This window comes from Poeciliopsis prolifica, unplaced genomic scaffold, assembly GCF_027474105.1.
Source record: "Poeciliopsis prolifica strain line A6 unplaced genomic scaffold, Auburn_PproV2 SCAFFOLD012, whole genome shotgun sequence".
Lineage (NCBI taxonomy): Eukaryota > Metazoa > Chordata > Actinopteri > Cyprinodontiformes > Poeciliidae > Poeciliopsis > Poeciliopsis prolifica.
In genome coordinates this window covers 3,172,546-3,187,553 of record NW_026562387.1, presented here as the reverse complement: position 1 = coordinate 3,187,553, position 15,008 = coordinate 3,172,546, and the positions used below count along the sequence as shown (strand labels likewise).

The 15,008-nt window shown below is 39.3% G+C and overlaps 1 protein-coding gene across 4 annotated transcripts in view; it reads right to left on the bottom strand.

Annotated features, from left to right (window-relative positions):
• ccny (cyclin Y) overlaps nucleotides 1-13,888 on the bottom strand; it is a 77,879-nt gene extending 63,991 nt beyond the window's left edge. For all 4 annotated transcript variants that reach the window (XM_055037477.1, XM_055037479.1, XM_055037478.1 and 1 more), the window contains exon 1: nucleotides 13,246-13,888. In XM_055037477.1, coding sequence (XP_054893452.1) covers nucleotides 13,246-13,399 — 154 coding nt within the window. In that variant the 5' untranslated portion in view covers nucleotides 13,400-13,888. The remainder of the gene's footprint in view (nucleotides 1-13,245) is intronic.
• Nucleotides 13,889-15,008: the final 1,120 nt, after the last annotated feature.

The following is a 15,008-nucleotide window of genomic DNA, read 5'->3' as shown; positions in this document are numbered from 1 at the left end:
CTTTCCTACATAATTAACAGGTTATTTAATACACACACACATGCACACATTTACACGTCCCCTCCATGGCTGCCACCTTATGGTGGTGGGGGTTTGAGTGTCCCAGTGATCCTAGGAGTTATGCTGTCGGGGCTTCATGCCTCTGGTTGGGCCACCCGATGCAGACGGTCCAAGGTGAGGAACCAGACCAAGGGCAGCCCAAAGATCCCATATGATCAATACGACCATTGGAAACAGGTTGGACTCAACCGTACAGGAGGTCCTACCCTTACGGGGCCCAGAGGTGCAAACCACTTCAGCATATTGAAAGCACGATTACAAATTACATGAGCGCTAAAACATGAACGAAAGTGTAACAGAGAGCAAAGTGTGTGTATATGTCTTTGTGAATTTTGCCCAAAATAATGAAGGTTGTGTCTGTTTCTGGTGGGATTTTTGAGTGATGCCACGGTTTAGAGCCACCTAGTGGTGTGATGACAGACTGCATGTGACGGGTCCTTCAGGTTTCCCCACCAGAATCCTGTGGAGTTCTGGTGGGGGTCGGTGCGAGAGAGGCAGCTCTTCATTACTTCTTTTACTTGGGTCATATTTTTCTAGTTAAATACTAAACAAAATACTATAATAACATTTAACATCTACAAATATGATTTATAAAGTTTTACAATGGTTATGCTGAAAAAATATGACCCTATAGGTGGGAGCTGCGCCAGTTGGTGTTCCTGGCTGACCATTCAGTCATGATGCTAACTGTGTCTTTTGGTTTTCAGCTGAGGGGCCACAAGCAGGCAGTGACGTTTTGAAGATTTGTCTTTTGTTTTTTGTCATTCTAGTAAATAAGCAGAGAACTTTACACAAGCACTAAAACATGAATGAAAGTGCTACAACGTTGATGAAACTGTTAGGATTCAAGTTGGTGTGAGTGCTCCTCCGAATAGACGATCTTCGTGGGAGCGTTCTGGCAGGCTGACGCACCTGAAGCGGATTTCTGAAATCGGCTGCAGGATTCTTAAGAAGCGGTGGAGCAGCCATTCATCGCTCGATGGTCCCACTTGTTGGTCAGAGTCAATCCCAAGGTTTTGCCAAGCTTCATGTTGACCAAGGACTAAGTTAATCTTTGTGTTGTTTTTCTCAGATTTTGGATGCACTGCCTGGACCCAGCTAGGAACCATGCCCACCCGAACACTGACACCGATTACCCACCGGACTAAACGCTCTCGTCTGCCGCCCGAGCCCGCAACCTTCTCTGAGCCTCTGCACCAACGGATCCTACCTCCTCCTCGGCAATCCTCCATCAGATGAACTGTAAGCCCTTCCCTCCACTTCCCTGTCAAGATCCCTCTCACTCCCGCTCCTACTAACCTATCCCCTCTCCAAGCAGTACCACACCCGCCCGGCCGCTCCCGATCCCAGTGGACAACTTAGGCTCAACATATTCAATAATAACTGTAAATAAATCTTTGAATCAAAATCTTCCGGTCTGATGTCTAAACCTGCATGTGGGTAAAGAAACTCAAATCCAACATGACAGAAACGGATCAGGTATGTCCCAGTGGGAGACGTAAGAAATCGCTCCTTCCTCTGCGGCTCGTTTTTACTTTGAATCGGAAGTTATTCTGGCTTTAACGTGTTTTTGAAAAACATGAACGTTCTTGGTGATATAAAAACGCTTTCATTAATGTCATTGTGTTTTTGTTCATGTTATAGAGCTTTTGTAATTGTGGTTTCGATTTGCTGAAGTGGTTTGAACCTCAGGGCCACCGTACACCCTGGAGCCAGGCTGGGGCGCTTTGGGAGCCCCTGGTGGCCAGTGGCTGATATGACAATAAAAAACCTTTAATCCCTGAACAATATCAACTATTTGTGCATCGAGAAATACACTTAGCATACTAAGGTAAATGTTATTTAATTTGGTTAAGAATAATTATCGTACTATCAATAAATGACTTCTAATGCATGTTGTTAGTTGCCAGAGCAACAATAACACCTTTATCAGCTCAGAGGTTCAAACTGATGAAAAGTGAGGATGCTCTCTACTAAAATATTCCTCGCCATCTTCCATGTTCTTTCAGCAAACAGTGGAGTTGCTTTTCTTTCTGCAAACAACAGAGTTGTTTTTGGTTTCACCACCATTGACCTGCTACTTTACCCGCCATTGAAAATTTTATTAAAGTTTGTCTGCTAGTCTGCAGCTCATGACCAAAGCAGGCGAAGAGGTGAAAGGTTAAAACAGTCAACATTGTCTTGTTGGGAAACCCCAAGATCATTGGGAGTCTTAAAAGATGCATTTGATCAGGGGTGCCCAAAACGTCGATCGCGATCGACCGGTCGATCGCGATCTACCGGTCGATCGCGGGGAGGTTTTGAATCGATCTCTGCAGCAGGTGACAAACTGAAGACCTCCAGGACGCGGAGAGCAGCACTTCCTCCTCTGACAGACTTATCAAAAATAGTCACTAAGATCCAAAACGTTTGTAGCTTCATTAAAAAATAATAAAGCCTGAAACCTGATATCGTAACGGACTGAACGTTTCAACGTAATCTTTGCTCGGCTTGCGGGGCGCAGGCGGTTGCCACGGCAACGGGTGTGCTTAATGATAAAGAGAGAGAGAGAGTGAAACGGTGCGAGTGGTTCTGAGTTGATCACCTGTTTGGGTTATTCTGTTTTCCTTCGCGGTGGTTCATCACAGCCAATGGAGTTTCTGAACGTTCAATAAACGACAAACTTGGACTAATGACCTCGTTCGTTTGCAGTAAACGTCACAACCAACATCAAATAGGACACATATATTTGATTACATTTTAACAAACAAATGGCTTCTACCACCATAATTGTGTCAAATTACATTAATTATATCCCAAATTCAGAAGATTTGCCTTTACCTCTGCAGAGCTCTTTGGTTCCTCCTATCAGTCTGCAGTTTCCCATAGTGACGTCATCAAACCAAATTTCGGATCTACCATAACTGACTGATACCTGCTGGCCTGCAACCAGCTGCTGACTGAGAAACCAGTAACCTGCTGCCAGTGTCAGAATCTCACTGAGGAAGAAACTGCATTAGGTTTTCTATCACTTTATCGTTTCTGACACAACTGATGTATATTTGCATAGAAAATTAGTCAATAGGGTTTCATTTATAATTTGTGAGGTAGATCTCAGCCGGCTGGTGAGAGAAAAAGTAGATCTTGGTCTCGAAAAGTTTGAGCACCCCTGCATTTGATTATTTTAGTTCAATTTTATCTCCAAACAGTGGTGCTGCAAAAGTTTGAACAATCGCAAACGGACTGATTAGTGTGAAAAGATGTTCAATATTATTTTATTTTAAACACTTATTGAATGCTGAAACACCTATTCATTGATATTTTAACAATTGAATTGGTTTTTATCAATGCAACCTGGCACAACATTCAGATTTTTGATCTGGGCCCAAATGGAAATGAGTTTGATGTCCCTGACATAAGACAAGAGAATCATGGACTATTTTGACTGAAACAAGATATTTGGAGGTGGAATGATGTCACACCGCCAGCAAAGGGAGATTCTGTGATGTCACTGGCGATGCCGCCTGTGATGTCATCAACTGCAGAATTGTATGTAACACAATTCTGCATATTTGTCATTGCTCGCAATACTACTGACCAGTTCAGACGCTCGCAAACTCCTTAAGATTTTTATCGACGATTTCATTGATAGTGTTTGAGAAAATGTCTCAGCAAAGTGCATCAACCATGATGGGATTTAATCCAAGGAGGGGAAACCACCAACACCCCCAAGGCAGGAGCTCTACTGCCAACCCTGATGATTTGGAAAGAGAGATCCGTAGACTGAACGGCCTTTTGAACAAGGAAAAGGCCAAAAGGCTTGCAGTGAGAGAGAAACTGGAGGAAGAGCTCCAAGAAATGGAGTTCCAACTCAAGAAGCAGGAGGAGTTAAAAGTTGGCTATTTTGATCAGGCCTGCAAAGCGAAGGCCGAACTGGAAAGGCTGGAGAAGTTCAGAGACGTGGAAGTCCTGAAATTTGATGTCATCGCTTCTCAGGCTCAGCTTGAAATCAAAGATATGGAGAAGGAGGAATAAAGCAGAAATATGAACAAGTGAGGGTCTCCTGCTTTCACACAGTTGAAGCATTTATGGACGAACTGCATGAAGAGAAAGAGAAGAATAAGGCATTGGAAGAAGAACTGAAGGAGCTCCAGAGGTCATTCCAGGAGCTCAATGCCAAATATAATGCTGACTTGATAAAGAGGAGAGAAGAGGCCAAGTCACAAACATTTTACGAGGAAAAAATTAGTGAGAAGCAGCGATTACTGGATATTGTGAAAACAGAGATGGAAACGATGAGGGTAGAAATGATAGAAAAAATTGAGTCGATGCAAGAAGCAGAACAACTTTTACAGAGAGAATTGGAGGAATCTAAAAAATCGTATTATGATCTGACTTTGGCCCATGAGACGGAAATCGCAATCTTGAAACTAGACCTGGAGCGATGCCAACAGGAACTAAGGCAAGAGAAAGAAGATCATTTAGAAAACCTTGGAAAAAATAAGGAGCTGACTGAAAAACTGAAAGCCCAGAAAGAAAGTGGAGAGATCCTGAAGAAGCAAATGATTGAAAACAACAGATTTTATCTGGAGAAGGCAGAGGAGGAGAAGAAGGTAATAAACGTCTTAGAATTGGAAAAAACCTTCCTGCAGAAATTATCACAAAGTGAGATTAAATGCCTGCAGGACAAACTGAAAAACGCCATAGAAGAACTAAACAAAGTTGACACTTTATATCAAGATTTGTCCATGAGATATGAAAGAGACATTAGTTCACTTAAAAAAGCTGCAGAACAAAACCAAATTAAAAGTAATTCCGCGGAAAATATTGTTGAATCTACAACAATTTACCGTCAACCACCACGGCGAGTCCTCAAGAAGAAGAAGAGGAAATATCAGTTGGCCATGTCGACGCGATTAATGATTCAAATGACATGTACTCAGAGGAGGAACAACCTGAACCAGAACCAGAACCAGAACCAGGTTGTTCTAAGGACGCTGAAGACATGGAGGATATTATGACCCAACAAGAAAGTGGCCTTCAGGATTTAGACATTAAAAAGAAACCGAAAACCACCATTTGGAAAAGAATGAAAAAATTTCTTGGCATTAAGTCAAAACAAAAACCAAAGAAAGAAAACGATAAAGATGATTAATTTTGATATTATCAAGACATTAAAGAGAAGAACTGAGGACCACATCCAGGTTGTCGCCTCTGTGTTCAGGGCAAGTTTTAAAAGTTTAAAGTTTTAAAACTTTTAAGTTATAAAGTTTGAAAACTTTAAAGTTTTAAAACTTAAGTTTTAAGTTAACGTAAAACTTAAAACATTGCACGGCCCAGTATTTTAACACTGAAAGTCGCATTAAGAGTGTTTTAAATCTCACCATTTTGTCTTATTGGAAATAAACCCATTAAAACGTCTTGATTAGCTTAAAACTGACATGTGGCATGAACATGTATAAACATTCAGAGTATAAAAAAATATTAAAACCTCTTTAAAACTTAAGTTTTAAAACAAAGTTTTAAAGACAGAACTTTGTCTTTAAAAAGACAGTTTTTCCCCGATTGACAAAATAGATCCTCCCAACCCCACAGAAAAATGGTGGGCAGCACGGTGACGCAGCGGTTAGCGCTGCGTCTTCCCAGAGACCATCTGTGTGGAGTTTGCATGGTCTTCCCGTGTTTGCGTGGGTTTTCCCCGGGCGCTCCGGTTCCCCCCACATCCCCTAAAACATGCAGGTCAGGTCAGTTGGTCACTGCAAATCGCCCCCAAAACAATTTTGGGGGCGACGGGTGTGCTTAATGATAAAGAGAGAGAGGGAGTGAAACGGTGCGAGTGGTTCTGAGTTGATCACCTGTTCGGGTTATTTTACCTTTGTTTTCCTTCGCTGTGGTTCATCACAGCCACTGGAGTTTCTGAACGTTCAATAAACGACAAACTTGGACTAATGACCTCGTTCGTTTGCAGTAAACGTCACAACCAACATCAAATAGGACACATATATTTGATTAAATTTTAACAAACAAATGGCTTCTACCACAATAATTGTGTCAAATTACATTAATTATATCCCAAATTTAGAAGATTTGCCTTTACCTTTGCAAAGCTCTTTGGTTTCTCCTATCAGTCTGCAGTTTCGCATGGTGACGTCATCAAACCAAATTTCGGATCTATCATAACTGACTGACACCTGCTGGCCTCAAGTTTGCAACCAGATGCTGATTGAGAAACCAGTAACCTGCTCCCAGTGACAGAATCTCACTGAGGAAGAAACTGCATTAGGTTTTCTATCACTTTATCGTTTCTGACACAACTGATGTATATTTGCATAGAAAATTAGTCAATAGGGTTTCATTTATAATTTGTGAGGTAGATCTCAGCCGGCTGGTGAGAGAAAAAGTAGATCTTGGTCTCGAAAAGTTTGAGCACCCCTGTTCTGCACCAAACAGAGCTAGACCCACCCTTCCTCTTTCTCCTCTGTCCCAGCCCTCACATCTTCTTGCTCACTGTAGCTAGGCAACGCTGGCTTGAAACAACTCCGATGGTAGAGGCGGACCCATCAAAGGCAAAGGCACACAGCTGAGCTTGCTGTCTTCTCTTCCCTTGCTTAATCTCTCGCTGCCTAGATCACCTGTTTGAACACTGCATTGTGCTTTTAGCAGTTGGCTCTTGCTGTGTTTTCCAACAAAGACGTAACAGCGGGTGGCAGTACCAAATTGACCACTGAAACATTTTTAAATGAACCACACAAGAAGCACCCACATCTTGTTGTGTCCAGAGCTTAATCACTTCAGTGTTGCTCAAAAGTTTGAGCAAAAATAAAAAGTATTGCAGCTGAAAAACGCTTTCTACTGCAGTTTAAAACTATATTTATGGTTTGTATCATTATAACTGCATTTTTCTTGACTGAATTTCTCTAAGATCTTTGTTGAGTAAAAGTTATTTTAAAAATAAGCATGGTAACTATATTTCCAACAATTGTACAGATTCACATTATGTAGACTATGAGATATGAAATAAAATCTGGAAATATAAATATTTACAGCTTTCTTTTGGCATACACTTTAATTCAATTCCAGACTTCTTTGCGCTAGCTTAACAGTAGCATAGCATTCTTTCTAGTGACACCCAAAATGTGTAACGTCAATGCTCATTGCCAGACATGTTCCAGAAAAGGTGATGAAAATGTATGATATATTATTGTTACCAAAAATAAGGCTTAAGGACGCTCTTGTGGCAAAAGTGATAGAAACTGATCCGATTTCATCTTTCTAACCTGGCACAAAACTTTGCAAAGAAACACTACAAACCCACACAAGGGCAATGGCTTTTACCTTTGTCCCTCTCAGGTCAAGGTCAAATAAAAGGCGTGGTTTGAAGATGTTTTGCCAATGAGGCAATAAATAATAAAACGATTAATGTTAAAGAACAGAACAAGGTTGTAGCTAAATACATTTGCATGGCCAAAGTTATTGCTCACTCCTCCTTTCCAAAACGTTTGTACAACTCAATCCAAGTAGGAAATGATTGCATTGTTTGTAATTTTTCATGAGAAATTACTCATAAATTTTAATTTACTGTTGTCACTAAATATATATATATTTATATATAATTTTTAAACCCCTGCAAATCTGTCCGCATCGTTGGGAATGCAGCTTTACTATTTTCTCCAATGAGAGAAGGTCAAATGAGATGTGTGGTGTTCTCTATACAAATTTTAAAATATTATACATGTGTGCATTAGCTGCACACATTAACTGCAGTCATATGAAGTGTGAGACAAATCACACTTCATATGACTGGCGTCCTAAAAAAGCATATTGAAAAATTGGTATGTTTTTCCAAGAGCAGTATTTGTGTCTATGGTTGCCATCGACACAGTCACACCCATACAATTACCTGAAAAAGTAGTAAGTAGTTCTTTTTATCACTTTTTGCGCTATCACAGTACTATCACAAATAGTATAATAAAACCTTTATACTCCCATCCCTAAATCCAGACAGAAATGATATCAATCACAATTGGTAAAAAACTTTACTTTTATTTTAAAGATACTGGATTAATACCAACAAGCCATCATAGACCGTTCAATTTCTGTGCAGGGCAGCAAAATGGAGCTCATAATAACAGATCTTAGTGTAATTATGAAAAGGTGCTGCTGAACTTGTGAAAGCTGGTCAAGCGTGATGTATTTTCCCTGACCACACTCAGTTGCCCAGACTTAGCTCTTCTTTTATACAAAATACCTATGATAGTTTCAAGAGTGTTAAAATTGTGAGGGAGTGAGGATCGTCATTGGTGTTAAGCCCTGTGAAACTGTTGACTGTTTTCTGTTTCGTGGCTAAATCAGACATGACAACATGACTCTTCCCAAACAACAAGGCTTTTACTACTTTAACCTCATAAAGATGTGTGGTGTTGTCTATACAATCCCATTGGTATCTTAAGGTAGTCATACTCCTTCAAGGCGTTTAAACACCTGCATTTATGAGGCTTGGAATATTCTGACGTTGTTGAAAAATGAAAATCAAACACCCGTTATTAGCCGAGCTTAATTTGATAGTGTGACCACTCTGTTTTTAAGATGGCATTTTAGTCACAATACATAATTTCAAGGTGAGAACTGTAATTTTACTCTTACAAGAGGCCTGTAAAAGGTCTTATTCTGCAGAACTACGTAAGACCACACACCATATTAAATACATTCTGTGCCACATTTATATGTCATTGTCCCTTTTGCAGCCTTCCCCAGTATATCTTTCCAAATCTGCAGAATACAGACCTCCCACTTCCAACTATGCCCACACGCTACATGAATTTCCACTGCGACTCTTTTTCCAAGCATATGTGTAGCTAAAAGCACCACTTAAGAGAGGGGGGGGGGGGGGGGGGGGGGAAATGGATGTTCTATATGTTCTATATGATTAAAGCAGAACCCCAATTTTGCCATAAAAAGTCTCTTGAGAATTTCTTGAGAAAGATATTCTTGATCCAGTGTAACAGAGGAACACCTAATAAATGATAAGATGAAGTCTTAGATCATTCTAAGGGGGACAGTTTGGGAAGGACTATGATTTAAAGATACTTGTATTCCCAGAGGAGGCGCAGTGCAGACTTCAGACAAACACATTAATGTCTGCTTGGACAATGTTGGCCTTTCAAATCCATAACAGCTTTGCTGTTTTTATAAATGTTAGCATCTCCCTCTAATCACACAGAAACACGCAAAGAAAAGTATTAATCTCAACACAAGATAGAATGAGCTTGTCAAAGGAAACTGCACTTTAATTCATATTACATGCAGCAGCTAATTTGCACTTAAAGAAGAAAACGGTCCCTTTCAAATAATTTGTTTCTTGAGGGAAATATCCGAGCAGTGACAGAGTATTAATTATATGCATAGTTTCAATGAGGAAGTGTACCACAGATGGTACATAATCAAATTTTCTGCCCTACATTTCAGTGTTTGTCTGGAAATCCCTTTGATGCATGTCACTCAACCAGGAACAGAAGTGATTTATCTTGAAGACAAGTCTGGATTTTAGTACAAAGCAATTAATCATCAACCTGACTGTGATTCTTTATTTGTTTTGGCTAGAAATGAAACAAGACATAGACTGTGAATGGAATCAAATCATTTTCAGCTTGACTGGGCGCTGAATGGTGACCAACTGGTCAGAAAGTCAATAAACCAATATTTTTCCCACACTTCAGCTGCGTTTCCATTACAAATGTGTGCAAAACTTTGTCAATATTCTGTCAATGTGAAAAAAAACAAAACACAATTTTGCAATTGCAATGCTTCCATTAAGTAGGAAAAGCAATTAAAATCACACATGAATAAGTTTGTTTACATGATAAGTCGTAAAAGAACATGACGGGTCATCATCATGTGATCATGTGACTTGTGTGATGCAAAAAAAAAAGTGCTTACATTGCATTTTTGCGAAATAAACCAATTTCCATACGGCCAAACAAATATAATAAAAACTTTTTTATTATGAGAAGACAAGGTTTTTTTTTTTAATTTAAATGTTTCCATTAAGCAAGTTTATTTTGGAAATGTGAAATTGGAAAACTATATGGCCAATGGAAACACAGCTAGTGAAAAATAAGTACAACCAAGTCACTCTGTCTTGATTGTGTGGAAGTTGTTACTATGTAAAGACAACTTTACCATTTTTAGTCCCAGACAAGTATTTAAAAATGAAGTCAAAGGAAAAACATATACTTAAGAACTAATAGTGTTTTCTATGACGTATTGACACGTCTGCATTACATTAAGGCAATAAAATAGTGAGAGAGAGCAGAACTGTCAGAGGATAAAGGAAGAAAAACACGTTTGGTTTGTTTTAAAGCTAAAAAATGATTAAAATAGAAATAGAAAGCAATTTTAAAGGAAAGTGTCTTTTCTACAAAGACACTTTTGTTCTTTTGTTCAGGCTGCAAAGCAGCGAGAGAGAGCAAAAATTCAGTTGATGATAGGAAGGCTAAAAGGACAGTAGCAACTTTCGGTTTTTATTTGTCATGGAACATGCTGAATTCATAAATGGATGTATTACCTCACTGTATTGCTATGAAACACTTATATTGTGATATGTTTTTCAGCCATATCATCTAGCCCTATTTGATTATATATTATGTTCAGTAAAGATATAAAACATCATCTCTGGTTGGTGTTGCTATGCTATGGAGTGCTTGAAGTTTAACTTAACACTTTTTTTTTCTTTTTGTTAAAGCTCAGTTATATGTAGAGTGCATATTTTGTCTTATTGTCACTCCGGTAGTGGGCTAAATATTAGATCTGGGTTAACTAGTCTGGAGTACAGTTAGGAAACTCCCCAGACTCATTAACTACACATGAATAATCTATGCACAGATTATAATTAGCCTGCAAGTGGGACTCATCAATATCTATGTGTGCGCGTATGTGCGCGCGTGTGTGTGTGTGTGTGTGTGTGTGTGTGTGTGTGTTCCAGAAATAGCTGACTTCACTACTGATGAGACTGAGCTTGGAGCCATCTCTTATTTACAGATGTCACTTTTAAATAAAACTCAAAGAAATCATTACCATTTTATCAAGCTCTTTTAAACTTCGCATGTTAAAAATACACTTGAAAAAGTATTCGATTTGATTAGAGGTAAAGTAGCAAGTGTTGAAAAGACGGTTAAAGTTCAGGTTTGTATGCCTTATGTACTGATTTTACTTGTCTTTACATAAAATAATATTATACTAAACCAATCAGTTGAAAACAATCTACCTTACAGTACAATTTTCTTCAGGTTCTGCAGAGTTTTTAAGGTGAAACGGTTTCAGACGAGAGGACATCTTAATTGTGAAATCTGGTTATTGGCTGCAAAAACAGAGGAGCAACAGAGGTCTTTTATTAATAATTTCCTCCCACTTAGCAGTCAATTACTCAGCATCTGAATTACAACAAGAAGACTTGCTCTCAGGCCCAACATATGAGTGCTAACAGACATGTATTTATCTCAGTTAAGGCTGTGATAAAAACACAAGAACGGTGAATCCATTGGGAAAAACGAGAAGCACAAGCAGTCAATCAGCTTTGGTTATTGAACTGAAAACTGTTCAAAGACAAGCAGCGGTTCCATTACAAATGTGCACAAAACTTTATTGATATCCCACTAATATGGAAAAAAAAAACACAATTTCACAACTGCAGTGTTTCCATTAATGAAGAAACACAAATAAAATCACACATGAATAAGTCTGTTTGCGCTACAAGTTGTTAAAAGTCATGTGGTGCCAATATCCTACTACTACTTCCTGTAGTCTTCTTTGTCTATACACCCTTAGTAACATTCGGCTGTTGATCATTTGACTTATGTGATGTGCAAAAAGGTGTTTACATTGCAAAATACACTCATTTTAAAACTGACATAAAGTTGTCGAGCCCAGAATGCTGTGGTTTACATAAGGTGGGAGGGAGAAAGATGCATAGCGTAAAATAATAAACTTTCATTTTGCACGGAACAGTCAACATTGGAACTGGAAGATATTTTAAATAGCCAAAAAAACAACAACTCAAAACAATAAACGAAAACCAAACACCTATGACAGTTAGAACCTTTATCAGAATATGTAAAAGAACTGAACTCACATCAGCGTCTTATTTTTTTCCAGACGTAAAATGTAAGGAAAACTCACTCAGTCGATGATTATTTACCAAGCATGTCGCTAACAACGACACGCTTCAGGACTTTAACCACGCCTCATTATCAACTTAAGGAAGCTTGCACAGGAGAAAGGAAACTTACACAAACATTGTTCCACGGAGCATAAAGCTTCTCTCTTATCTCCTTGTGTGAGGAAAAGGCAGCTTATTGTCTTCAGTTTCAAATTAGCAAGAATATTCTGCTCCAATAGGGAGAGTTAAAGCCAGGTCCTTCTGTTTAAAAAAAAAAAAAAACTCTAGTAAGCAATTTCCTTTACTGTGGCGACATGCTGGGAAAACTTCCTTTTCTTCATTTACTCCCACTTCCTCAAATTTCCAACCTAATCACTGTGGTTATACTCTGGTACCAGAAATTTTTGTTTTGTTTTTTTGCTTCGAGGTGGAATATTGTTTCTGTTTTTGTGAGAATCTAACACACACAAGCTTTGGGCTGAATAAAATATTGTATCAAGGCAGAACATGTTTCAACTAAAAAGGTCTGCAGAACCTTTAATGGCAATCCTGACTAGACTTTCAGAAAAAAGAGCATATGATATCTTAGAACTCTGATAAAGTTTTCTGGAAATCTGTTCTCATATGATTGTAAGTACATTGAAGAAGTCTCTCATCTCCCTGTTATTATAATCACATGCATTCCCACTGGAGCAGTAATTCACACTAACACCTTAATAAGCTGCTCCAGGCTCGTGCATCTTTGTGGGAGTGCATCCACTCCCACAAAGATGGAGGCTGAGAAAAACTCGAGATAAACGTAAAAAACAGAAATGTAAAATGTGTCAAAAAAAAAAAAAAAAAAAACCTGCAGAAATGCACGTATTGATTTGATGAGTGGGTGTGTCTTTGCACAGCTGTGGCAAGCTCTCAATAGAGGTCTGCAGAGAAGCTGGGTAAATCCCCACGTCCATTAAAACGGCATTTAAATACTCTGAAAATGAATTTCCATTTGAGCAATGTGCTCCAAAACTCAGTGAACTTCACTTCAGACCTGTCAGTCTGCGTCTTACCGTCTATATTTTCTCTGTCGCTGATGTGCTGGAGATTGCAGCCCGTGTCCTCACGACTCAGCTCCGGCTCCGGTCGGTAGGGCTCCAGCCTGGAGTGGTTGCTCCTCCGGTGTTTGGGGCTCGACGACACGCAGCAGGAGGTTGTATTCCCCATTTTGTCCGCGGGCCCCGGTGAGAGTCTTCGCCGCCCCAAGTGCTTTATTTACCGTGCTGTCGGTTTGCTGGAGAAGCGGGGTTGGGGTGGGGGGAGGACGGGGCGGTAACGCTACGAGCTGCTCCCCCGGTATCCGCTAGCGCTACACGCCCTTCTCCGGTGTTCCTATGGCGTGCCGAAGGTTGAGCGGAGCCATTACAACTGACGAGAAACGCGAAGCTCGTGTCGGTAAGTCAGAAGAGGAGACCAGCGTCCTCCTCCAAACCTTCAAGCGGGGACAGGCAGCGCCTCGAAGGGCTTCGGCTTCCCCTCGACTCGCTCGCCTCGTACTTCCTGACAGGACGCGCAACTATCGTTACAAAGGCATTTTCGGGTCCCGGAAATTTTTATCCTACACGAATAAAGGTTACAACGCGGTTCCTAAACAGTTCAGGAATTGACTGCTACATTGTTGCCACTGTACAGTAGATTGCTGTTGCAGCTACATCCGCTGTCCTGCTGCATTCAAGGACATGGCATAAAATAGGATTTTTATTATTTGTAAAGCGCTATTTATTTTCTTCTGAACAAATTCCATGTAGGTCGCGCCTGAAAAACAAAGTATTAAGTGAAAAATCACTAGTTTTATGTTTCAAAAACTCCAAATAAAGCACAGTTAGGATAGTTTTAACATAGTTAAAACTATTTTAAACTAGCATAGTTTTAACAGTCAAAACTACACTAAACAAGTAGCTTTCTTAAGGTTTACCTTACATTTCGAAATTGGTAAAAAAATAAAAAATAAAAAAGCACACTCGATAAGACAAGGAATAAATTTAATTTGCTGACCACTTTGCTTTTAAATTTCCCAAAACGTAACGATTAATAATGTATGTCGAAGAACGAAAGGAAATTGCAACATTTCTGTCGGTACTTGAACACATCCACATTGTGGCCGTGATGGAAACGTTTCCGGTTCAAGTGGGTGGTTACAGCTGAGTAATAAATAGACTAAAGCGATAGTCCTCTGGGTTTTACAGTTGGATTAGTGCAGATGTGCTTCTGAAGACGGTCTGTTTTTGCTAGACAAATAATGACAAAAAAAAATTTACTCTCCAAAATGTTTTATACACAAAATATTATGTTGAGTACAGTGGTGGCCTTGGTATTATATGGGCCCCTGGGTGTGAGAATTGGATTTTAAGTCCTTTTAACATTTTGCAAATTTAAATAAATTGACCATCGGGTACATAATAACCTAAACTTTTTTCTGTTTTGTCAATTTCCCCCAAAAAATAATATCCTTAATTATTCTTAATTTGTATCATTTTATTTAAAATTATATATTTATTTTGTTTTCGATGAAGTATGGAAATAAATACCAAGAAAGTGCTCAAATCGCTCATTTAATTAAATGTATTGGTGAATTCTGGCAGAGCTTGTCTTACACACTATTTCCACTGGTTGTAGTTGTGATGCAGTTGGAATTAGGTGACCCCATGAAATAAATCTATTTGAAGTGATGGTATGGCACATCCTGCTGGTAATGCAAGTACACTGCACTTTTTGATACAGGTTGAGTTTTGTGTTGGAGTGGTCCTTCTTGCAACTGAATGTTTTGCGGTTCAGT